The sequence below is a fragment of the Pagrus pagrus genome (genome assembly GCF_965226575.1).
Source record: "Pagrus pagrus genome assembly, chromosome: 21".
Lineage (NCBI taxonomy): Eukaryota > Metazoa > Chordata > Actinopteri > Spariformes > Sparidae > Pagrus > Pagrus pagrus.
Window position 1 is genome coordinate 9555398 of NC_140208.1, and position 13938 is coordinate 9569335.

At 39.5% G+C, this 13938-nt stretch overlaps 1 protein-coding gene across 2 annotated transcripts; it reads left to right on the top strand.

Annotated features, from left to right (window-relative positions):
* Positions 1-92: 92 nt before the first annotated feature.
* Positions 93-13315, top strand: ascc1 (activating signal cointegrator 1 complex subunit 1). Of its 2 annotated transcripts, none has more exons than XM_084343326.1 (10): positions 93-387; positions 534-636; positions 735-832; positions 908-1086; positions 1183-1316; positions 2306-2425; positions 2534-2658; positions 3237-3310; positions 5212-5356; positions 7712-7860. In XM_084343326.1, the coding sequence occupies exons 1-9, from the start codon at positions 273-275 to the stop codon at positions 5326-5328; spliced, it is 1065 nt and encodes a 354-aa protein (XP_084199452.1). In that variant the 5' UTR covers positions 93-272; the 3' UTR covers positions 5329-5356; positions 7712-7860. The 2 variants fall into 2 exon arrangements, with proteins under 2 accessions (XP_084199452.1, XP_084199451.1); XM_084343325.1 differs by lacking the exon at positions 7712-7860 and adding an exon at positions 13039-13315 and having other exon boundaries at positions 94-387.
* The last annotated feature ends 623 nt before the right edge of the window (positions 13316-13938 follow it).

Consider the following 13938-nt stretch of genomic DNA (forward strand, 5'->3'; position numbering starts at 1 on the left):
GGGGCGCCTCGTTCGTTTCCCACATAGCGACCGTTCACTTCCGGTTGTAGATCCACCGAAGTGTCGTAAAACAGGGAAACCGGTATGTGAACGTCAACTAACTAGCTGGTAGCAAACGTTGTGAGCAACTAGTCGGCTGAATAAGTGTTTAAAGAGCTTCTTAAATCATTTAAAAACCTTTTTTGTGTGGCGTAATTGCTAGCGAGCTACCCAGATACGTATATTTGTTGTTATCTTAGCTTATGTTAAGCTAACGTTAGCCAGTTGACATTATGGAGGTTTTACGTCCAGCTCTTATCAACATAAATGGAAGAATATACCGAAGGAATATGATAAAGGAAGAACATTATGAGGAAGAAGAAGATTTCTCTTACATGGGACCACCAGGTAAGTCCTGTCAGTGTTTAAAAGACAGTACAAATATTTGTATAAAGTCACAGACAGTGCTGCCAAGCTGTAGCCACAATTTATTTTAAAAGAGAAGAAAAGAAACCAAAAATGTGTTTGTTTATTTGTTTTTTTACCATGTTTAGAGAGTGAGGACCTTGCAGAAGATGAAACCTGTGATACCAACTTCATTGAACAGACTGATAAAGGATACCGCTGTGCCATTGATGTCCCAAGTGTTCTTTACAAGTGAGTTTTGAGAGTTTAGATTAATCTATAGCTTCCCTCACTTTTAAAAGCATGAGAGGTTTTGTTTCTAAGAAGTATAATGTGTGTCTGTGGTTCAGGTACATCATTGGGAAGAAAGGAGAGACACGCAGACGTCTGGAGTTTGACACAAAGACGAATATCAGCATCCCAAAACCAGGAGTAGAAGGACAGATTGGTGAGGATTAAGAGCATCCGAAAGCACTCTGGGAAGAAAAGTGTAATCTCTAAACTTTCTTCCTTCGTCTGACAGTTATCACAGGTTCCCATAAAGCTGCAGTGTCATCTGCTGTCACAAGAGTTGAGGTTCTCGTCGAGAGTTTCCGGAAAAAGCAGCCTTTCACGCACTTCCTGTCGTTCCCTCTGAGTGATCCCAAAATACAAGAAGGATTCCTGAGATTTAAAGACGAGCTGTTGGAGCAATGTTCGCAGGTACTGGGGAAGGAAATGTAACTGAATGGTGATGATGAAGGGCATTATGTCGTTGTTAAATTCTGATTTCACAAACTGTTGTAATCTGATGTGTAGGATCATGGAGTGGACGAGAGCATCTTTCAAAACCCAGCAAAGCTTCACCTGACTATCGGCACCCTGGCTCTGTTAAATGAAACGGAAGTGAGGAAAGCACGTGAACACCTCCAAGAGTGTCAAAACGTGATCAGGTAGGTCGCCAAACATAAAACAAATGTTTTTATGTCATAACGATAAGATTTTTTTAACTGATTAACTAAAAAACACTACTTATTTGAGATAAAAGAAGAGAAGGTTTCAGGAAACCAAAGTAAAATAACTGCTTAAGAGGACAAATTAGTGATATTCTATATTTTTCTTGTTCAAAGCACATGAAAAGCCACAAAGAATTGATCCTACTGACAAGTATTGTTTGTGTAACCAAGACCATAGACAAATACACATCACACACATCAATGAGCCAGACTGTTGCACTGGATAACATGTTCCTTCTTTAATATGAACATGGGCACTGTGTGTTTTGTTTTTTTAACAGTCTCGTTTACACCGTCCTGCTGCTGTGAATACTCACTAGCACATCAAATTCACAGCAGAAAATAGTGCCTGACAAATAAAACTAAAACTACAGGATCCACCTGCTTCAAGAGCCTTACTTTAAAAAATTAAAGAATATCTTTGTGACCCATTTTAAAGATTTATACCTTCAGTTGTAATGAATGGATTCTGGGCTCAGTGCTGCAGATAGGCTGGGTAAGAACGGAAAGAAGTATTGAGAGACGGACTTACAATTGTTTGATTGAGCTATTCATTAACTGACTAACTAACTGAAGATTAACTGACAGTGAGATAAATATAAAATAACACCAGCCTTTTTCTAAGATAACTAATACATTTATGTTATTGTACCTCTTTTTAAAGTTCAGATTAGTGTAGATTTGGTGTCCAAGAATGCAAAAATTAACCCAAAGACTCTTTATGTACTGTCATAATGAGAAAGAAAAGCAGCAAATCCTCACGTTTAAGAAGCTGGAACCAGTAAACGTTTGACAATTTTGCTGGAAAAATGACTGACAAAATTGATTATCGGAATAGTTGGATAAAATCTAATGGCAACCATAAATTATAAACCCGATCTGCCAGGTGAGTCACTGCAATCAGTTGTTTTGCTGTCTGTCATCAGGGACCTCACAGAGGGAAAACCTCTGCCATTGGAGGTGAAAGGTATTGAGTACATGAATGACGACCCAGCCATGGTGGACGTTTTGTATGCCAAAGTCAACATGAGAGACGGATCTGACAAGTGAGTGAATCAGTTACAAATCCTGTTAAAAACATATCACAATTTAAAAGTTTTTATTCTGCTGTAACCTGTTTTTCACAATAAATGTAAAATACGTCTGCTCTTAAGGTTGCAGGTGATTGCGGACCGGCTGGTCGAGCACTTTGTCTCTGCAGGGCTGATGGTCAGAGAGTGGGATAGGGTGAAGCTGCACGGCACTGTGATGAACACTCTGTTCAGAAAGGACTCCACAGGTAGAGACATTATACACACACAGCCTGTAGTTTGTGTAAAAACAAACTTAGTGAACCGCTCTGATCACATTGCTAGCTCCCTCCCTGGACCTGTTTATCAATGCCCCCCTCATTATCTTTTGGCGTAGACCCGTGCTGCTGTGACGACAGAGCTGAACAATTAGAACAACAGATTCCTGAATGTAGGCATCAGGCAGCTACTTCTCTGTTTGGCCACCGATCTGTTTACGTGTACCAAGCAGCGTGTTTTCCAAGTACTCTGACAATGGCTGCATTCATTTTGTCCATGGATAAAGTCCAGCCCCAGTTCTCAAATTTGTACTGAGCTGACCAACAGCACAGCACAAGGGAGGGGCTGTGTCACTGCTGACAGTGTTTGCCAGCATGTAGACAAATCCTATTAAAAAACAGTGTTTTTTTTTCTTTCTTCTTCCTGTTTCACAATCTAAATGACCTTGATTGTCACCTACTGTAGCAGTCAGTAAACATGTTTATTTGCTCAGGAGATAAACTATCTGTATTTTATGGCTCTGTGTTACATTTGTAAGCCTGTCTCTGACGCTCTGGTGTTTTTCCAGTTGAAGACACGGGTGGCCCAGGAAGACAAACCATGAGCGAAAGAGAGGCTTTTGATGCCAGAAACATACTAAAGGTTAGAGGAAATGTACTTCTGCATGCCCTTTGGACTGCTGTAGATTTATGAACACTTAGACTCACTATAATCTATTGCTGTTAATACCAGATGGCAATAACAAATGAGGATATTGGAATAGTGTTTAGGTATAGGCTGGATGAAATAAATCTTAAATATACAACATGTAGAGATAAACTAGATATTGATCACTCTATTAAAGCACCTGCAGCAACATTGCATCATACAACTGATGTAAAACTGCACATTTAACATACTACGCATAGGTTTTTCAACTGTAGTTGACACTTGCACTGCATTTGGAGTCCCATTAGGATATTGTGAGAGCTTGCCAATTAATGGGTCTTAAAATAGAGAGATTTAGGTCTTTGGGGAGGAACGCTCTGATAGCACTCTACCATGTACAGGGGACAATCAGGTTAATGTAGGGGGCTGACTCACTGCTACCAACAGTCATAAAAGGTGTACTGATTTTAGGCTGGTACTTAATGATTAAATGATTGTGTTCCCAGACCAGCTGCCATATGTAATTAGACAATAACCCACCAGATCTCCTTAGAAATGAGTTACAGTCGCTCCATTTTTAAATCACAAACATCTCCATTTGTTCTTTTGGGGTTTTTTATAACATTTTGACTTGACATTAACAAAATATTCAGTTTTTTGCCCTCATTCTGAAAAAGACAATGAATATTGGTGCTGCACATAATATGTTGTTTGAGAATCGACATCGCAGTGTGTGCATGTGCATTAGTCACATCGCAGTCAAGGAAAGCAAGTAAATAAACTCAGCTCTTTCACATTTTAGATGTTTTTTTGTGTGTGTGTGTGTGTGTGTATTCGCACCATTTAAGCTGAACATTAAGATTGCAGCACTTGATACATATTCACAATTTTGCCACTCAGTGGTTGTAACCATGGTGACTTCCGCCTACTGTGACATCACATCACCTGCAAAGCCTCGATTGACTTTTCAAGTTATCTCTTGAAAATCCCTATGTTTTTTCATATATATACATTAAAACATATATATACAGTTAAAATAAAATTTGTGATACAAAAATGATCATTCCCCCTAATTATGAATCGTACTGCAAACACGATATCTGTCAAAATAATTGCAAAATGATTATATACATATCATGAAACCTTGATTAGGAATAAGGCCCAATTCAGAACATCTATATGGGATGTGCCGTTTTTACACAACCCATATCAAATTTGGAATATTGTCATATTCTAAATAAAAGTGGAAAACTACTGTGTATGTAAAAGTAGTCATCAAGGATTATATACACCGGTGCTTTTCCTACGTTGACCAGTCACAATATCATCTGTAAAAAAAGGTTGATTGTATGCTTTGTTTTTACCCTTATATTACATATAAATTGCATTGGCTGGTTGAAAGATTAAAAGAACACTGCCAGAGAGTTTATTGATCAAGCCTGTTATTTAGGAAACAAGAACATGCCTGTTTAACTCAAAGAGGAGAGTTTTTTTTATTGCTTTTTTGAAAGCGCTTATTAAATCTTTCAGAGGCAGTTTCTCTGTGAGTGGCACTTGAAATGTGACACCAAGTTGACACCGCAGATCAAAACAACAAGCTCTGAAATGCGCCAGAGTGCAGAGAAGATCTTTGAATAAAAAATCCTCGATACTCATTTCTCTGGAAGTCACACAAAGGTGCCTACCACATACTCAGTCGCCCGTAACCATAGTAACACTATGTTTGAGAGTGCTAGCTCATCATCTTTTCTCCCTAGTAGGCTTGACTTCTTGAACAGATCGCTGATTTTTCTAAATCACTGAGTGGTTCGACTGCTTTGTTACCGGGAAATAAATTGTTTGTAATGCAAAATGAGCGACAATAAAGTAATTTTGCATTTTTTATTTCATTACAGATATTTCGTGCTCATCGTTTTGGAGAGTTTGAGCTGAATACCGTGCTGCTGTCCCAGAGGTATTCGACAGATTGCACAGGCTACTACTCATCTGCAGGGAGCATCAACTTCTCATGAGACTCAACAGGGCTGAGCATATTCTGAGGTGGGCAGTGAACTAAGTTTTCATTGAAGCAGTCTTGATAGTGTTGTCCACTAGGTGGCAGCATAGGGTTTTATGTTTTATTGCAATTGACTAGTTCTGCCTGCGTCTGAGCAAAATTCTTTGTTTACCAAAGCCCCTTGGGAACAGTATATGCGGAAAAATAAAATGATCAGAGTGAAGAATGATTGAAATTTCAGACCAAAGCTCAATCAAAAGATGAAACATGGCATGCAAAATCACTTTGAAATGCTCTTGGTAGTTACGTTTTTATGCTTCAGTCTCCAGACAATTGGTTCTCTTCAGGGAATCCGAGTCAAACAACATCAAAATAAGTGAAGAGGAATACGTTTTAATGGAACAGGAAATCAAAAGCAAACATGAAAGACTTCAAAACCCTCCATGTTCACAGCTAAATACATTTGTCTTGACTTTGAAAATAGAATGGTTTAAGATTTGTTTTGTTTTTTTCAATAGAAAGATTTTATTTTGATGGAAATCCGAGTTGAACACAATTACCTTGTCAGTACAGACTGTTCTTGTAGAGGAGGAGATGACGGCGTTTGTGTGTGAAATTGGGTTGTTGCAGATACAAAGTCAGATAAGAGTAGTTCACAGGTCTTCAGAGATGTCTTAAATATTTTATGAGTGACATTTTGTTGAACACAGTGGCGAAATATTACAAATCACATTTACTAGTAGAAGTACATTTTTGAGATACTTTCACTTGAGTATTTACATTTGATACAATTTGTGACTTTATATTTCTATTCCTGTACATTTCAGAGGAAAATACAGTACATTTTACTCCACCACATTTATTTGATGGTCATTATTAAGAATTCACAAACCATATATGTGATCATTTAATATAATAATGTGCTGTATTGTTTATATTATCCAACGGACTCTTGTTGTGTCAGACTATTGCTTGAAATCGATATATCTGAGCTGGTATTTGTGACTTCTGCTATAAACTCGTCCCAGTGCCTCTGCTCATCAAAACATGGATGGTAAGTCTCTAAACTTCTCAAGTATCTACTGAGGACCCACAGCAGCTGATTTAACAGCTAAGCGAGCTTAAAAACAGACGGGAGGAGTTGGCTCATACATGCAAAGACTTCTGTCAAGCAGAAATCAGCTGAATGGAAATGAAAATGACAGCTGTGACGGAACGTTTCATAACACAGACACTACATCAAGTAAAAAGCGAGACGCCACGTGTGTTTTGTTGGTGAAGCTGATCTTGGTGGATCTTGCCCCTTGTCACATTGCTTTTTACCCAAGTTGACACATCTCATATACATTCAGTCCGGTCATACAGGAAGTCGGCATTAATGGCATGGTCTGAATAATTGAAGAAATCTTCCTGCACAGTCTCACCCCTCAACTGTTATAGCTAAAATAGCTGATCTGAGTTTTGACACCGTTCTTCAGCTGGCCCCGGCTGCTCTATTTTGAGAAACTCAGACTTTAACTAGCAGATTGTGAGACTTAAACATTTAATGATTAAGCAAATGTGGAATTTACAAGTCCAAATAATAAAGACTTTCATGGCTGGCACATCGCTTCAGTTGAATTTCACCCTGATCTGTTCTCATTCTCTCACTACTTGAAGTCAAAAACAAGTATTATCCATTTCCTTTCATCTCACTGCCTCATGAATGTGTTAATGCGTCACTGACATTTATTTATTTCCATCTTTTTTTTTTTTTTTATCAGTGCCCTTCCCACACGAACCACAACCTTGTTCCCACTCCCGTCTGTTGAGTGCGTCCGTGAATACAGACACCGGACACAGAGCCTGGACACTTGTTTTTGCCTTTTTCTTTTTTTTTCAGCCCTCCCCTCAGCTGCTGATGCTGTCTGCTTGGCATGCAGGAAGGCGGTCAGAGCAGAGCGGCCAAAAGTTACACTGATGAAAACTGAGGGCGCTTTTTGTTTGTCAGCTCTGCCGTCCCGTGCTGTCCACCCTCCCATTTCAGCAGTGGCGTGACTCCCCCCCCACCCCCGTTCTCCTGGAGCCATGTCAACAGACGCCATTAGACAGGGACATGCAAATTTTGTCATCGGGAAACAGCCAGCCAAGCCGTCCATGCACTGACTGTGACACTGTCTTGGCATAAAATATGTCTTTTCAGACCCAGGAAAGAAGCCTAATTAGCCACTCCCTGTCTCCTGAGAGCATGCTTGTTAGTGGGTCAGGAGTACACATCCTTTCAGGTAACAGATGCAGTGAGGATTCTGGGAGATGCCAATAGTATTGCACATAAGCACACAAGGAGGGCGAACGAGATAAGATCATTTGCAAGTTAATGAAATTCATTGTGACTGTGTATCCTTGTTTCCCTTTGGCAGGGACATGATTAAGGATGCGTTGGGCAGATGTCCTCAGTAATGATGGTACTGAAAACACACGTGAAGGAACATACGTCATCCACGGACACACTCACACACTTGTGACATTTTAATTTGACAGTGTTTCAAAATAAGATGTTGTGACTACATGTTTGTAGTCACATTAAACGGCCATGTGTGTGTTTTGTTGCGTAGATCAGGAATATACTGGTTCCGGGATGCAAGGAATGATTATTTTCTAGTATCAGTTAATTAGCGGATTATTTTCTTGAATAACTGAACAATCAATTTAGTATTTTTAAGCACTTTACAAAGAAGGGCTGCTATTAGATAGAAAGAAAATAAATCGGCAAATATTTACTAATTGATAAATATTTCAGTCAAAAAGTGTCAAACATTTGCTTTCTGGGCTGTTGTTTGGACAAAAGAAGCAATGTGAAGATGTCACTTTGGGCTCGGGGAAATTGTGATGAGCAAATAAATGATTAATCAATTGAAAAAATTGTTGTAATGAGCTATAAGGATATTTTAAAGTGAATACGCGGAACTTTTAACTGTTCTTCTGAACCGGTCTCATGTTTCCTCTGATGATAATAAACGGCAAATGAGACCATCAGCGAAAAGACTGCTATTTTTATATAGTTATTATTAATGCCTATGCTCGGGTCAGATCACATATGAATTCACGTATGAATGTTACCTCATTGCGATACATCCTGCGGTCTCTCTGTCACTTGCATACAAAACAAATGCGCCAAATCAACAAAAACTGGAAGTTTCTCAAAGTTATGTTATAGATGGTTGTAGCTGTGTTATACTCTATTATCGTCATTCATTCTGTTTGTTAAAACACTTATAACTGCTTACATCTACAGTTCATACATATATACTGCATAAATATAATTTCTGAAAGTCTATATATTGCTTATCAATGATAAATAGTAGCAGAACCCAAGTTGACGTCTTAAATCACCCGTTTTGTCCGACTGACGGACTCAAACCCAAACATATTTAATCTATAAAGATATAAAACATAGAAAAATTGAAGATTCTGACATTTGACAAGCTGGAATCACTATGTGTTTGGCATATGATGGTCATTTTGTCACATTTAAATAGTCAGGTGGAAACAAGCTACATGCAGTGTTTGACTCCCGCATTTACCCACGGTACGGGTAATGATTTGGATCGACTTGAAAAATCATGTTGCTGTGCACGTCTGTGTGGGTGAGCTTGCTTCTTTTTAGATTTTTTTTTTTCCCTGCCACATCTCTCACCCTAATTAGTCAGCTCTGTGCTTCCTGCTGTGGGAACTTCCAACATGACCCTTGAGATTTTTGAGACTAGCATGTGTCCCTTTCAATGAGCTGGATAAATGAGACCTGTGTGTGCGGTGCCGCGGACCTGGTTTCCTCTGCGGATCTGCGTCCTTATTTCTGAAGATCTGAGGAGACGCAGGAGCTGGGTTTTAATTAAAATGTGAAACAGTTAAGTTGTCTTTGCAGGAATGTGTGAAAGGCATGTGCTTGTTTTCTTATGCACGGATGAGTCACACAGAAGCTGTATGTTTAGACGGCGCGGATGTGACACCCACCTAAAAAACGAGCTGATTAAACAGCTGATTAAAACTTATTTTCTGATTCATTTACTTCTCGTTCCTGTGTAGAAAGAAAAAGCTGTGAATTTAAATGAAGTGAAAGCAAAGCAGTTGCGAAGATGACCCCATAACACTCTTAAAAACTCACAATGAACCTTTCAGTAATGAGAATTCATATCATGTTGGGTAACTGAAGGCTTGTGTTATCTCAACCAAAGTATTGTTTAGACTTCAATCCAATTTGCATTTTTAATTTCATGCCAGTTTTCAAAGTTGCCTTTTTTTCATGCAATAGCTGTTTGAAATGGGTCTTACTTGATCACTGTCAAACCTTTCAGCACATTTTGGGTTTTGATATTCAGAACCGCACTGCGCAATTTTTCATAGTGTAATTAGAAATTAAGTTTTCATTCAGCGGGAGCCGGCGTTTACATCTGCTGGGGGGAAAAAAGAGGATGTTTGGTCCGACATGACCTTTTTAATACAGTAGATATGTTTGATTTGCATGCTCGGAGTAACCGCTAATACACATGAAATCGATTAAGCGCCTAATTACTTTTTAAGGTCACAGTTTTTTTCTTTTTAACTGCGTGTGCCTTAAAGCACGAATGTTGATCAGGTTCATTTAACAGAGCGAGGCGGCGAATATTTTAAATCAAATCCAATTATCTGAAAGGATGAACTTGACAGCGAGGGAGATGACATTTCAATACGTAGCGTCATACTCCTGGTGTCGTGTTTTCTCCTTAACAAGCTTGAATCCTTCGATTGTATTTATGAAGCTCTTTCGATTGATCAGAGTTACAAAGGTGATCTGTAAACGATCTCGACGAAGCAGACGAATCCTTTAAAGTGGATGTTGTTAGCGGCGAAATGTGACCGTGCACCTTTCTTTGATTTTTCTCTCATGTTGGATGTGACTCTCCAGTTTGAGTGTCAGCGCCGCTTGAATTTCACACTAATCACTCTGTCACTAATGGGCATGAGCGGCTTTGACGGACAGCCAAGGCAAGGGTATTTGAAATGCCTAATCTGTGTCTCCAGCGAGAAGGCAGGTGATCCCTGCAGCAGCTCTTTATCATTCAAAGTGCTGAGTCTGGAGGCTGCCTGCAGCTGTCCACGTCTGTTTACTGCTGGAGGCTTTCACACAGGGAGGAGAGGCGCAAAGCTGAGTGTGTTTGAACAGCAGGTAGTCATCCAGAGCTGCTGTTTACTTTTTGTACACTTTGGGGCCGTAACACACTTTTATTATTGATTAATTTATATACCTTTTTTAAATTTTTTTGGTGTTTAATCTAAAAGCCTGATTCAAAAACAGTTGAGATGCTGTGTAAATCATTTATAAAACAGAATTAGTTGATTCTCTAGTCCTTTTTGACACATCCTTAACTGAAAACAGTACAAAAACAACATATTTGTTCGACTTCATCAACTTTTGTTTTTGTAAATAAATGCTTATTCTGAATTTGATGATGTTGACACGGGGCAACAAAAGACTGGGAAAGACAGGTAAACAGGTTTATTGGAAATAGGTGATCGTAACATGATTGGGTATGAAAGGGGTATCCTCAAAGGGCTCAGTCGATCAGGAGCGAGGTTCACCACTTTGTGAAACACATGATTTTATTAAGGATATTCTTACATGGACGCGGGAACACAGTTCGTCTGCAAATGACTTCATTCTGTGTCCAAACTTTTTGGGAATCAGGGTTGTATAAAACAACTTGCCGTTAGCAGTTAAGCAGAACCCATGGCAACAGTCCAAAACCCAAATATTCTCACTTTTATACAAATGATGCAAGGCAGAAAAGCAACAAAAATCATCACATTTGAGATGCTGGAAGGAGGAAATGTTGGGCATTTCCGCTCAATAAGCCGTTTACATGACACCGTGACATAAAAGGAGTCTATGTAGCAATGCCAACTTGAGGGCTGTAGAGGTGGGATGACAGCATTCACCTCAAAATCTAAACAGACAAGAGGCTTGTGCTCGTAATAGTCTGGAATGTAAATATGAATGGTGTCGTAATTGGCTGAGCTGTTTCAGTAATTAGCTCAGTGGTGATGCATGCCTGCTTCCTTTCTGTCTGCTTAGGGACATCAGAACAAGCTGTAAACACAACACTGACATTTTATCATCTCGCAAAGTTGTTTTGACAAATGTGTCAGCAGATAGTTGACACATACAGCAGACAAGAAGTAACATTGGCATTCGTTTCAGCTCTGTTTTTGGCCTCCACCAACTCTTGAGGGAAGTATCTGAATCTGTAGCTGCTAAATGTTGCGCTATGTTCAACAGCTTGTCTGCTATCTGTGTTTGTTGGCTGTGTTGAGCAGGTGGGTTTATTTTAAGCTTTGTAGGTGAAAACAGTTTCCTCTTGTAGCTTGAAATGGCCCTGATGATATAGGAAAGTGAACCAGAACAGAAAGGTTTGTAAAACTAAAACAACAACCGAGAGATGCTAGAACTGGTTAATCAGGTATTACGTCTGTGGATTTGTAACTACAAGCAACATCTTTCACGCCACAGTTAATTTTCAATGCATTGTTTGTACAAAAAATGTGATTTGTGCAGCTTTAAGGCATTAATGATCTCACACGGTGATATTTTTGCCTCTGCTCAGAAGGTTCACACTGAAGTTGAGTTTCAGAAGCTATAAATTCTTGAACAAATCCTCCTTCTGACTTCTTTTCAAATGTTTTATCCATCCACTCCAGCAGCACTTAATGCTGTTCCTTATTGGGAGGATGTAGAGTGAAACTGATGGGGATTTGTCATTTATAGTATAGGCGTAAGCTTCATAATGTGCAGACTAAAAATAAACCATCCGGTGAGACTGAGCATGTCAGGAGTTCAGAGTCGTAGCCCGCTTCTGTCTATTGTGTACATTTAATTGAAAAAGGTGCTGCACTCTCTTCCACCCCTGATGCAGCTGCCCGCCGTGCAAAACAGCAGCAACCAGCTCTTTCCTGGCAAAAGCAAACTGCTGTCAAGACTGCTCTCAACTAACTTTGCACTTTTAATAGCTGTGTGACCCAGTTTGAGTCCAATTGAATTAGATCTATACGCGTTTATAGCAGCTCCACTTACAGCTGTAAGTCACTCGAGATTACTTATTAAATGCCTCCCGATGTGGTTTATTCTCCCCTCAACTTCTAAAATAACTTCTTTTGATGGTTCTCCTATCCAGGAACTTACTTTCAGGCTTCCCATTTTTTTTCTCCATGTGCACTTTACAGTGACAGCACCTATCACAGGCTGTAACTGCCTCACAAACAAGCATCAGAGGTGGCTGCCGGAGAAGAAATACTGTATCAGAGTTTGTTATTGTGTTTGTTGTGTCACCGAGATTTTATACTTTTAATGGACAAGCTGGCACTTTAAATGACACCATAAGAAGAGAAAAATTGAGAAAAATGCTCTTTTAATTGCTTCTTTCATCCAACAGACGGTCCTTAACCCAAACTCTCTTTATTTACTATCATAAATAATAAAGACAAGCATCAAATCGTCACAATTGATAAGCTAGGACGAGCTAGGATGACCAAGGAACCTTTAAAAAAAGGAAACGTCGCTTGTTTTTGACGAGTTGGGAACGAGACTCAAAAATCTACTTTTCTTTTAAGTAGGAACTTTAATCAACGGAGAAAGTGTAGATGAAATGAATCACTAATTGCAGCCTCAGGGTGATGTAAAGTACAAATATTGATCACTGATTTTGTGTTGCAGGTCATCGATGGACGTTGCCGCAGGGTGGAAAGCGTTCCCTCCAATGAAGGAAACTCTCAGTTGACAGTGAAGCACCTCGGGGAAACAAGTTTCCATCAGATGGTGAACATGAATGGACTCACAACAAAGCGCTGTTGACTCTTTACCGAGTCTTTTGTCGAAAACAGTTGGAAAACAAACATCTGTTCAGGTTTAGTTTTCCTTCACGGTGGCAGGAGGTGCTGCATTTTAACACTCTGTGTAAATCTGGCAGGAATAAATAAATGTGTGAAGCATCCATCCTTGGCCTGTTGCAATTAATTGTTGTGAAGCAGGAACTCCTGAGGCGACCCTTACGGAGTTGTTACATCATGTGAGAATATGTGCGGCCTTGATAAGACGCAAAGCTCGTGTTGGGCCTTTTGAGCTATGTGTAAGAAAGAAAAGGGATGTGGTGTGTTTAATTTGAAGACAGCAAATATTTACAGATAAGAAACCCCTCAAATGTTGCTGCTTGTCGTGTTGTCTGATGTTATTCAAATGGAGCTTTCCTCCCCGCCACTCCTTTTGTGTAAACCGAGTACGCTTGGTGAACAGGAGAGATAAGTTTTTATCAACATCTGCCAAGAGAGGAGCAGGAGGAACTGATGACATCAGTTAATCTCTTCACAATTAAAGGCGCTCTTCCACAGCGTGACTCTGATGCGTAGACGAGGATGTTAAACAAGTTGCGTCAAGCTGCTTCAATGTTGAAATATAAGAGGCTTCACATCACTGTGTTGTCTCGGATGTTTGTAAGTGTCAGTCAAATCAAGTCAAACATTATTCCTCAAGCGTTCATCGGGGGGCTATTATATCACGACAGCTTGTACACACTTTAGTGGATGTTCTGTTAAAAGCCGTAAAAAACTATTTTACAGA